This window comes from Crocodylus porosus, unplaced genomic scaffold (genome assembly GCF_001723895.1).
Source record: "Crocodylus porosus isolate Cpor-Errol unplaced genomic scaffold, CroPor_comp1, whole genome shotgun sequence".
In the NCBI taxonomy this organism is placed as follows: domain Eukaryota; kingdom Metazoa; phylum Chordata; order Crocodylia; family Crocodylidae; genus Crocodylus; species Crocodylus porosus.
This window is the reverse complement of record NW_017728928.1, coordinates 7,859,173-7,871,537: the sequence shown is the minus strand read 5'-3', so window position 1 is coordinate 7,871,537 and position 12,365 is coordinate 7,859,173. Positions and strand designations below refer to the sequence as shown.

Sequence of the window (12,365 nt, the reverse complement as noted above, 5' to 3'; positions counted from 1 at the left end):
TGCGTAAGACTTTGACCCCCGCCTTCTCCTTGTCAGTTGTGGTTTCTTGCTGGTTCTTTCTGGTTTCTTGCTGACTTCAGCATCATTTGCAAGGCCGTACTTCTGCTTTGTCCCCTAACGAGAGCCGTTGGTCTGTATCCTATTTTTACACAACATATCATGCACTTTGCACCCTATCCTTTTGTTAGGAATCCATTTACTTAAGCATTAGCAAAGTTAGTTTTAATATGTCATCCTGCCTTGTGACCAGCAGCTTTTGCTGAGACACAGATGAAAGCCTTTATTCAGCTCAAATCCAGTGCTTCCCAAGATCCAAATTCTGTCACCCTAGCAAATACCATCTTCAGACAGAGTGACAAATATAAAACCACTTGGAAACACCCATGTTCCAAGCACTGGCACCTTCTTGACTATGTTATTGTCAGAGCCCTTGATCTTACTGATGTCCATATCACCCAAGTCCTGAGAAGTGCAGATGACTGCTGGATGGACCTCAGTTTGGTCAGTTTAATCATGGCCATGCAGCTTGCACCACAACACCGTAAACATCCAAAAGGAATGCAGAAGAGTTTTAACATCAAGGCACTCCAAGACCAAGCTAGATGTGAGGCTTTTCAGCAACACCTTACTGAGAGGCTCTCTGACCTACCTGATGACATCAGGAACATCCAGGCACACTGGGAGGAGCTTAAGATTGTTATGCACAAGGCATACACTGAATCATTTGGATGCTCTGCTTACCCTCGCCAAGATTGGTTTGAGGAGAACAAGGAAGAGATCCTAGCACTTATCCATCAGAAGAGAGCTGCGTTCTGCATTTGGCAAAATGAACCAGCAAAAATGAGAGGCTTACCAGCGTCTCAGAGCTGTAGTTCAGAGGAGGCTATGGGACATCAAAAACCAGTGGTGGCAAGCGAAGGCCACGGAGATGTAGGGTTTCACTGACCAGCATGACATGAGAAGCTTTTTTCAAGCAATAAAAGCCATCCACGGACCACGTTCCAATGGCCCAACCCACTTCCAATCCCAGGACGGCTCCACCCTTCTCACAGACAATGCATCTGTCAAGCAACGCTGGAAGGAGCACTTCAGGACCTTACTCAACCATGAATCTGAGGTCTCAGCTGCCACCAATTGAGTCCATCCCTCAACATCCAGGTCACGCATCTGTGACCTCCTTCGTCCTGGAATTGCGGTTGAGTGTCAAATGGATGGTCAGGCTTTCAGCCTGCAGCACCCTTACAGCAAAATGAGTTACTAAGATTGGCATCGCCAGCCTTCAGTGTGCTGGTGGCTGTTATCCTTGCGCACACTGAGACTGATCTGCAGTCCACCCTTAACCTTTTCTTAGGTGCTTATCACAGCCTGGGACTCTCCCTTAACAGTGGGAAGACCAAGGTGCTCCATCAACCTGCCCCAGCACAAACAGCCCCTTACCTCTGCAAATTACCATTGGTGAAGAACCCCTGGAAAGCATTTCCTGTACCTTGGCAGTCACCTCTCCCAGCTAGACAGTCTTGATGTGGTAATCAAACAGGATTCGCCGTGCCAGTGTAACCTTTGGAAAGCTGCTTCACCGTGTCTTTGCTGACCGAGTTCTGCAGATGGAAACTAAGATCCTGGTCTACAATGCAGTGGTTATCCCAACGCTACAGCCCACTTCAAAGAGAACCATCTTGCTTAGGAGGCCAAGAAATGGCAGAGGAGAAAGGAAGGCATCACTTGTCATATCTATGGAAAAACTTGTTAGAGCACAGAGTGGGCTCCTCAGCTACGTTAAAAACACCAGAAATCCTCCCTCGGCAGACATCATCCTCATATCAAGGGACAGCTGATGATGACCCTAATTCCAAATGAAAAGTCTTATAATTGAGAACTTGATCAATTTTGCATAAGTTGAAACATTCCCTCAAGAATTAGCTGGCAGATTATGAGCTTCTTAAAGCAGAGAGGTTATAGTATTTCATGTAGCTTGAATTAAATCATCAGACACTTTTCACATTGACTGCAAAAAAAAAACCACAACCAAATTAGGCATTAGAAGACAAAGGCTGCTCTGACCTATAGTGCAGAACTATTCGTTAGATTAAAAGGATAGAGGACTTGGAAGATGAAAAAGGAAACAACAGACATTCAACACAAGGTGTTTTTAAATAAATGTTCTATATAAGTGGAGGACAGTAGCATAGCACTTCATGAGAAAGAAAATACCACCCTCTCTGGTCAAACATGTCATGTTTTTTATCTCTTTAGACTGCAGTTAAAGATTTAGGATGCTGTTGGTATAAGAACCCTGGGGATCATCCCACATAAACCCAAGTACTACGATAAAAATGCTGTTGTGCTACAGTTGGATTTGGGTTATAAGAAATAATTATGGGCCTTGACAGTCTATGCTGAACACTAGCACATCCTAGACTCTCAGCTGGTGAAGATTGAATGAATATATTACATTTAATCGGTTAAGTTAGTAAATCTCTGTTGTTTTAAAGCGGCTGAGTTTTGGGTCTTGGCTCTGAAAGTTTGTTCCTACGATGTTGCCACAAAACATCAGTTTGTCAAGAACAGTGTTAGTGGAAAATTTCCACGGGTGGTTTTTAAAGGCCACGGTTTATCATCAGAAATAAACTAGATAAGAATAAAGGCTGTACAAACTGTTGATCGTCTGGGGGAGGAGAAAGATTTGTAATCCCTGTACTGTCTCCAGACCTTCCCTCTTTTTATTCTAAGAACAAGCCTTTGATCAAAACCACTTTTTTCACACACCTTATCTTCACCTATTATATGAGACAATTAAAATTGTTTTTTGATCAAGAGTAATTGTGATTTACGACAAAAGCAACATCATTTTGAACAGCGCTTATAAGCTACGAGCACAAAGCCAAAAGACCCTGTGAACTCAGTAGCCTCGTGCAGACCTCAGTGCAGTCACGCCGTTGTAATCAGCTGAGGTTCTAGCCCCCGTACTTCAGAACGTAATATAGCCTGCAAAAGGTGTTAGAGGTAAAGGTTTCCAAGAAGATGTTTTGTTTTTTGTTGGTACATACTGAGAACATGAACTAGTCTGAGCTCAGAAACAGATGCTTTGTGAAGGAAGAATTTGTGTTTTGAAGACCTTTCCTGATTTACATGGTGTGTACCTTCTTGTTGATAACTCTGTCCACCCCACCTTCCTTCTGCAAAACTCAGCCAGTGGGGTTTTTTTATTCTATTTTTAAATGAGGTGTTAATTCCTCAAAAGTCTTAGAGAAGCTGTAAGGTCACTGCCATGCTTATAGTCCATGTTCACAGTCTTCTAAAGGTTTTTCTCTCTCTCTTCTCCAACAGAAGTGTTTCTCCAGTAGGAAAAGCTACTGTTGATTTCCACCCCCTCCTCTCTGAGTATACACCCAGCAAAAAAAATGGTGGCTGTGGTAGATAGGTTGTTTTCTTGGGAATGCTTACAATTTTTAACATAATTTCCTCTGGTATTTATAATTCATAAATATTGGAAAGTAAATGGGTGCATCCAGTGCCATACCTAGACTCCTGATGCCTCCGGCAAACTTTTAGTATTGGGACCCCCTTCGCCAGAGATAATGATAATAATAATCAGACTCGTTGTAAAGTCTATATCACATCTGTGGTATCGATGTCTTTAAATAGTTTGTTCTCAATTGACATATGTGTAATACTAAAACTTTTTTTTTCAATTGTATTTTTTTGTTTTCATTTTTGGGTCCCCTTTTTGTCCATGCCCCAGGTGGCATCGCCCATGCCTGTGTCCAGGTCTGGGTGCGTCACTGTGTACTGACACACCTTTCTAAAATTATGCAAACCAGCTAATGCACCTGGTGGAAACGAGGGTTGGGGCTATGGAGTTGTGCCTGTAAGCCACAGGAGTTTGGAATGTCCCATTCCTTGGAGCCATATGGGATTCTAAATCTAAAAATCCTTAATTCAGCTCTGCCTCTCAGTTGCAAGAAAACATCCCTTGTGGTGACAATGCTTCCTAATTGAACATTAGGACCAAATAGTTCCTTACATTTCACGCTTCAAAATTACTGATTATACAAAAGTTTAAAAAATGAGTCTCAGCTTTGAGGGTCTTTATCTGAATACATGTGTGTGTTCCCCTCCTCCCTCCAGAATCACTCTCTCTTCTTTCATAGAAACATAGACCAAGTTTTGCATGTATAAGCGGTGTAATTCTATCATGTCTTATTCTGTCTTCTCAGTTTAAATAATGCCTGGTTTCTCTCCTTTAATTATGCCCCATGTTTATAATAATCTTCTCTTACATTTTGATGCATAATTGTAAAATGGTTAAACGAGGTCCATATTTACTGTTTTGGGCATGAACAGCTTACCAGTCTACTTCTCACATTTAAAAAAGTCATACTCAGCATTGGAGTTTATTCTGGTGATCAGGTGATTAGTTGGAATTATTTTGAACAGCGGGACTTCAAAACACATCCTTCAGAAGGAAGAGTTACAATTAAATTGCCAATTAAAATACAACCTGTTGTCTCCTAGCCGTTACCCCCAACCAGGCAGATGATTACGGACTGCAAGGAAAGAAGATTTCGGTAAACCCTACTGTTCGTCTCAAAGCAGAAAAGCTGGAGATGGTAAATATCTTGTCTTTTGCTTTTTACCCAATAAGTAGAGCATATGAAATACAAAAAGAAAATTTCAAGCTTGAGTACACCCTGAATAGGTAGACAAGAAATTATTTTCCATTTGGATAGTATGTTTATTCTTTATAGCCGTATCTGACTTGACTTACTGGGCAAATGGCTTTTTGGGTCGGTCCACTTAACCATTAACTACATTCTTTGCTGGATGTTGGAAAAGCACACAGCGTTGTTTAAGAATATGATATTCAGGAAAAGGGATTCCACTCATTCTTACCTTGCGACAGGTAGGTAACAAGTGGACTTGAGAACAAAATTTTGACCAACAAAAATTAATACAGACGAGCATTTTAAATGTGACATAAAACTAGGTACTGCGGTTAAGTAAAGTGTCAAGGGATCATAAATGGAAAAAATAATGTAAACAAAGCCACCCTACAGAAAAATCTTCAACAAAAGAAAAAAATGGAAAAAGAGAACAGAAAATAGGGAGCTAAGATGTACCACAGAAATACTGAAATAGCCACAAGGGTGTGGCTATAGCAAGAGTGAGAGAGAATGAAAGAAGATAAATATACAAGCCTAGAAAGAAGTAATGTTCTAGCAAAGGATTATTTGGGAATAAGAAGAAATGCAAATCGAAAGCAATGAAGAAGGAAATGAGATTTACAGAAGTACTGTGGAAGGATAGATCGTGTATATAACTTTTTTGGAAACATGCAGTATACATTTAAATGGATTTATTTGCCGTAACACACAGTTTAGGCTGTTTTTTCTTTTCTTCATTCCTGCACTTCAATTTGGAAAAGGGATATAACAAATAGGCATCTTTCTGCTAACATTTCAACTGGTCTTTTGGTGTTGCTAACAAGGAAAAAATATAAATGAGAGAGTAAAGGATAGAAGGAGAGCTTCCAAAATAACAGAAAGATCTTCTAAATACACTTTGCAATATAGGAAGGTTCGATATAGCCATTCCACCTTGTCAGAAACTGCAGTACAGGAATCTGGTAGGATTATTTACCAGCTGGAAGTGACTTAGAGGAAATGTGACTATACAATACCTGGTTTTATGTGATCACCCAGGACATCAGCAAAAATCCATAGCAAAATTACCAAAGTGAAATATGGGAAGAATCTGTTGCATCTTTTCTAGAACAAACTTGTTCCTAATTTTACACTTAATTTCATCTAATTTAAATGGCCCACTTAATGGAGCTTCATAGAGGTTATGAGTAATTTAAGCTAGGGAGGTCATAGGTAATTTAAGCCTCAGGCTGGCAAAGCATCAATAAACATTCTTAACTTTGAATACAGAAGTTGTCTTGTAGATGTACTTATAGTTAAATGCCTTCATAGATGCCTTAAGCTGCCGGTCTTTGAAGTGCAGAAACACTAACGACAAGTTTTAACTTAGCCGAAAAAAGGAAGTGAAAGCAAACACTAATACTTGGCTTGAAATAATTATTTGGGCCGAAGTAGAAGTTCAGAATTGGGATTTTGTATAGAAACAGCTCGCTAGACTATCTAGTGACATCTCACTATCACTTTAATAATCCATTGACGTAGACTTTTAAAGTGGGATATCAGGAGCACTGTAGTTTTTGTACAGCATTACAAATTATAAGGAACTACTTAGAGCAAATAATTTGAGCAAGGATGAGAGACTTTTTCCATACCTATAAGGAGGAACATTACTGGGGAATTGATGCTGCTTTTCCTTTATTAGTCTAATGTCATTACACTTGCTTCAGATTTTTGATATTTCTCAGGCCTTAATATTTCTCAGGCCTTGTACCTGACAGTTTATCTAAATCTCTCCCAACCATGCAGTTAGTCCAGTAAATGATATAAGTCATTGCCCTTCAGATTCAAGTCACTTTATAAATTTGAGGGTAAGCATTCAGATAAGCTGATGATGAGCGCAGTTTAAATACATTGGTAGATTTGGTCTTGGTGTTAGGTCAGGCCTAAATATTGTCAGAACAAAATATGCCAGCCATAGAAATATTATGCCATGCCACAAACAGTATGTATTAATAAAGAGAGTTTTCAATGGGGAATAACGTTTCATCCGTCTCATTTATCTTGTATGTAATAATTATTAAAAAACAGTGCTCCTCCCAAACTAGAAATTCTGTTTCTAAGTGGTAATGAAAAGGCTTTCTTGTCTATTTAAGGTAAAGTCTCGTATTCCATTTTTCTTCCTCCTCCATATACCTCTTTTTCTTCTAGGCACTGAATTACCTTGGGATTCAGCCCACAGCTGAACAACAGCAAGCCCTAAGGCACCAACTACAGAAAGATTCTAATGGGACAGTATCTTTTGGAGGTAATCATTTGCAGAGTACCCTGAAAACAAGTATAGCAGAGAAACACACAGCGGATAATACCCATTTGTATATTTTTCATTATATATCCTTCCCATCAGTATGCATTACTATGGTAATGAAAAGCAATTCTCTGAAGCCAGCCAGGTGCTGATTCCACTATTTAATAATAAACTTGCAATTTTGGACTAGTGCACTGTAGTGGAAATCACATTTCTTCTAAGCAGCCTTGGCTCAGTAGGCATTAAGTGCACTTTCCACTCATTCTTACAAATACATTTCCAACTGTGCCCTGAAAATAGTGTCATTTTACTTGAAGTGTGAGTTTTTTACTTGAAGTCTGAGGTGTTTTCCCAAATGGAAAAGGTTTGTCTTTAAGAAATCACGACGTTCTTTTAAGCAGAAAAACGCAAAGCATCTGCTTTATAATGGATTGATTTGTGTAAGTATGTAATAAAATTGACTGATTCTAAACAATGTTTCATGCGTTATGGTCTTCTGAAAAAATAACTGTGAGATTAAATTTTGTGCTGGTGGTATTTGCTATCAGCCGAGGTATAACAAACCTCTGGAGTCAGCCACTTTTTTTGTCTAAATTTCTCTTTAATATTCAAGTGTGTTCCAAGTGCTTATTTAAATAAATATATGAGTATTTACACCTGCATAAAGGGCAACAGGCTTCAGCATTAAGTACAGAATAGCTATGTTAGTGTTCATTAAGCCTGTCAGCCCTGTACCTTCCACAAATAGCACGCTCATTTTTTTAAGTCATTGCAAGCATTTGCAAAGTAAAGAGAAAAACTGACTTCAGTGAAATAGGTGCTGCAGATTACAGTAACTATACTGTGTTTTAGATTTTGTTCAGGTTGCGAGAAATCTGTTCTGCGTGCAGCCGGAGGAAGCAGGTGCTGGCCAAAACCCCCTCGCATTCGGGGCCAGTGAAGTCATCAGTTTATTAGACTCGCAGGTAAAGTATATGTTGGCACATGCTAGCATTTAACTCTCAAGAAGAGTATATTAACACAGCTGAATTTACTCAAGCCTGTTGCAGTTCTTGAAATACACTGTGTCATTGTTTTCTTTTAAAATAACTTTAGTTCCTAAGAATCCATTTAAATTTGCAGGAAGCAAGTCACAAAAAATACATTGTGAATTGGTACGTGTGTGTGGATAACAACGTTTTACTGAGGTTCCTTAAAGGAGCAACTGAATACTACCAACTGTGTTAATAATATAAAACTATGTGGCAGAATGATTCGAAATAGCTTTTTTTTTTTTTTTTCAAAAGACAGTATTTAAGGATGTCAGCCAAAGTAGGAAATTTGGTTACCAAGTAATATGGAAGATAGTTGAATTCTTTAACCTAGGTAAAATGAGAAGCAGGATATGTCTGCTGGTACTGTTTTCTCAGCCATTTTTGTTGTGTAATTTTTCTTAATAATCCGCTATAACAAACAAAGTTATTCTGTTGTAAGAAAATCTTTTGATTTTTTTTTTTTCTTTTAAAACATATATGGCTTACCTGAGTACTTTTAAGACCTTCTGTATAGTTTCACGTTAAACGTTTTGGCTTTGGTTTTCTGAAAATATTGATGTATTCTGAAAACCTAGATGTTGTTTTTATCAAATTTTGTGCATCTCAAAAAAGTTCCCTATCAGTTTTGCGGGTGCCTCTCTCTTAACCAGGAGTCTTGTTTAAGAGATTAAACATTTTGAGAAATGCAGTTCATCTAGTATCATCTTCTGACTTGCCAACTTCTTTCACATTTTAATATAGTTTGTATCCTGTGATTATGTGGAAATGGATGATATGGAAAGACTTAAAAATGAGAGAAACAACGCTTTAAAAGAAATAACTAAACTGAAGGTAATATTGAATTTGGATTATTCTAAACAGAAAACAAATAATTCATTTAAGGAAATGTGGTATATCATCTGATTTCCACCCCCCCCTTTTGAACATTCATGGAGCTTAAAAAGAAACGGTATCAGTACAAGTGAAGACAGTATTCAAGGACATCTGAAAAGCACTTGTTTACAATATGTTTCTGCAAAAATTGACCTTTGTTCACTGTGCTGTTTGCCATTCACTTTTTAGCCTGATTATCAAGGGAGATGAGACTATAAACATTTAATGGAGGTATTCTGTGTATGCATAATTTGATCTCTCTAGGAATTTATGTAGCCCCAATAACCGCAATATCTGAGCGCCTTTTAGTATTTTTGTACAGAACTAGAGACTGAAGTAATCTGTCCTCAAAATAAATTCACGTTTATTGTAGATATTACAGAATACACAGTATGTCACCTAAAGCAACAGGCATATCTAATTGCTATCTAACAGGAACATCTGCAATGTCCTCCTAACCACCTCATTTTGTCACTTCTTTTTGATGAGTTTAAGTAAGCCTCTGCTTATGGAAAGTGCTTGATTAATGGTCCAGCATGTCCTGGTGCTATATGTAATGTAGCCATCCAGTGCATCTCAACCTTGTTTATCAGAATCCTTTGCCAGGCTTGAAAAAAATGGATCAGTCTCTTTGCTGAGCCTCCTAATTTCAAAGATTATTTTGATAAAGACAACAAAAGGTGGGAACAAAGTGAACCACTAATCCATTTCACATAGCCACAGAAATTAATTTGAAAAATTAAATATTTTTTTTCAATCCACAGTTCCCAGCCAATACAACACATTAGATTGTGCTTTCTAACATGTATATAACATCATGCAAAGCTATCAAAATGTCTTTCTGCTTACTCTGCTACATACAGAAAAGTAAAACAGTAAAGTTGCATGAAATTGCAATGGAACATATATTAAATAAGCATACGTAGGCATAATTTAAAACAACCATTCAAGGAAAATAAAAAGCTAAATGAAGGAGAAAATCATTAAACTTTTTAGAAATTTAAGATTTAGTCTCACCCCCGGCTTTGCAAAGTTTGGCAAAAATGAGCATTGTTCCTAGTACATAGGACATGTCTGTCTGTATTCCATGGGTTGCAATTTTTGGGGATCTGTTGATAGACGGACATGTTTTGTTGCTAAAAAACATAGCAGTAGTGGAAGAGTAAGTCAGGGCAATAAGTGAAAAAGAGCTGTGAGCTGATGCAGGCTTAGGTCCTCACAATTCTGATGTGTCACGTTCAACACATTACTGTGGGCTTGGAATCAGACATTAAAAGAAGCATTGCACACTAAGTAATTGTCTATTGTCTGTTAACAGGAACAATTGTCTGAATCTTTAAGTGTACAGAAACAGTTAACAGAGGAGCTACAGACTGTCAGACAGGTACGTAGTTGCTGTTTTAAAATATAATTCTGTAGGTTTTTTCTTTTAAACTTGGGTGGGGGGGAGGGCAGAGAAAGGAAGGAGGGCAGGGAATGAAGGGCTGCCTTGGTGTACTTTATGGGACTGTTACTACATTTTGTCTTACCTTGACATAAAACTACTGCAGTGAGGTAGAAGATGAGGCTTTGTAGATGCAACTCTTTTTGCCTTGGCAAAAGAGAAATGTTGGTGTAGCACGTCATCCATTAGCTGCTCATAACTATTGAGCAGCTCGTTCCTAGAACATCATGCTAATTAGTAACCCTCTCCATTTCCTGGCTGCTAATTTTTTTTATTTTTTTTTAATACCCTTATGAAGATTAAAATGTAACTCAAAGTACTGTTAGAGTCAGAAAAGTGTCTTTAATAATTTCATTGGTGAATTCCAGACTTATGTCCTTTCTGTAACTTATCTCTGAAGAAGGTGCTTTTATGTCCATGAGCTTATTTAACATCTCCCACAGTTATAAAATGGGTCCAATAAAAGATGTCACTGCAGAAATATTGTTTCTTACCCAAGATATGGTCAGTTTACAAGCCATTTGAAATGTCTCTAACTGTAAATATCCAAACTGGAATCTGACATCTAGCTATATTCTGTTGCTGACTGTCCATCGCTAGCAGAAATAAAAATTTTGCTATGGAAACTTAGCTAGCAGTCTTGCCCTTGATGACGAGCAAAGCAGAAAAGAGCCCTTCTTGATAATTATATTGATTCTTCTATCCTGAGTAATGGCAGGGTTTTCTTTTTCCATAAAATAAGATATTCCTCAAAGCACAGTTGGAGCAGATAAGTTGAAGAAAGAGGTTCTGTGCTTCATTTTTTTTCTGGGTGTAACTGTTTTTCAAGTGATCTTGCTATTTCTAGCTAATTCTATACAAATAAAAAGGTAAACAAGTATTTGTATTGTAGTAGAAAAACATGTCTAAACTTGCTTTTGATAAAGATTTATTTGACATTTCTCAGAAAAAAGTAGTATGCTTCTCTATATTTGGGTTTGTGTAAGAATAAAATAAAGTGAATTTAAGTATTTCTCACTGCTTCTGATTTCCTGGGATGAGAATGGGACTTTCAGTAAACTTTTTCATGTCTCCTGAAATAGGATTTCATATCTATACAGGTTTCCCTCACTTTATGCGGGTTTTTTATGTGCAAATTCGCTGTTACGCGATTAATCTTTTTATACCAAAAATTTGTTATATGCGAGATAAATTCACTTTTATGCGATCAGTGTGGTGGAAGCCCAGTCGGCTGCTTTTTGCAGTGCAGTGTGGGAGTGACGCCATTGGCAAGGGAAGCAAAAATTATTTGGGGGGAAGGCTGAACTGGGTGGTGGTGCCCAGACCAGGCTGTAACACCAGCCTCTGCAGCCTGGCCCAGTGCGGCACCCCAGGAGATGAGCATCGTGAAGTCCCCCAGGAGCAGTGCCCATGACCGCTGCTCAGGGCAGCTGGTGTCTATGCTTCTGGAGCTACAGCTGCCCCGGGAGTGGCATGGTGCAGTCAGTACAGTCGAGGGGGTCGGTACAGTTTCATAGTTTCTAGGGTCGGAAGGGACCTGAGCAGATCATCAAGTCCGACTCCCTGCCATGGCAGGAAAGAGTACTGGGGTCAAACAACCCAGCAAGGTGTTCATCTAACCTCCTCTTAAAGACCCCCAGGGTAGGGGCCAGCACCACTTCTCTTGGAAGTAGGTTCCAGACCCTAGCCGTCCCGACAGTGAAGTCACGCCTCCTGATATCTAGCCTAAATCTCCCATCTGCCAGCTTGTGACTGTTGTTCCTGGTCACTCCTGGCGGTGCTCGGGGGAACAGGGACTCCCCCAGTGCCTGCTGGTCCCCTCTGACAATTTGTAACAGACCACTAGATCCCCCTCAGCCTTCTCTTGTGGAGGCTGAACAGGTTCAGGTTCTGTAGCCTCTCCTCATAGGGCCTGCCCTGCTGCCCCCTGACCATGCGAGTGGCCTCCTCTGGACCCTCTCCGTGCTGGCCACATCGCTCTTGAAGTGCGGCGCCCAGAACTGGACGCAGTACTCCAGCTGCGGCCTGACCAGTGCCGCATAGAGGGGGAGGATTACCTCCTTGGA

At 39.3% G+C, this 12,365-nt stretch overlaps 1 protein-coding gene across 4 annotated transcripts in view; it reads left to right on the top strand.

Annotated features, from left to right (window-relative positions):
- Nucleotides 1-12,365, top strand: part of STXBP4 (syntaxin binding protein 4) — a 123,979-nt gene that overhangs the window by 33,033 nt on the left and 78,581 nt on the right. For all 4 annotated transcript variants that reach the window (XM_019542452.1, XM_019542451.1, XM_019542453.1 and 1 more), the window contains 5 exons: nucleotides 4,516-4,610; nucleotides 6,852-6,948; nucleotides 7,801-7,913; nucleotides 8,724-8,813; nucleotides 10,174-10,239. In XM_019542452.1, the coding sequence (XP_019397997.1) occupies nucleotides 4,516-4,610; nucleotides 6,852-6,948; nucleotides 7,801-7,913; nucleotides 8,724-8,813; nucleotides 10,174-10,239 (461 nt within the window). The remainder of the gene's footprint in view (nucleotides 1-4,515; nucleotides 4,611-6,851; nucleotides 6,949-7,800; nucleotides 7,914-8,723; nucleotides 8,814-10,173; nucleotides 10,240-12,365) is intronic.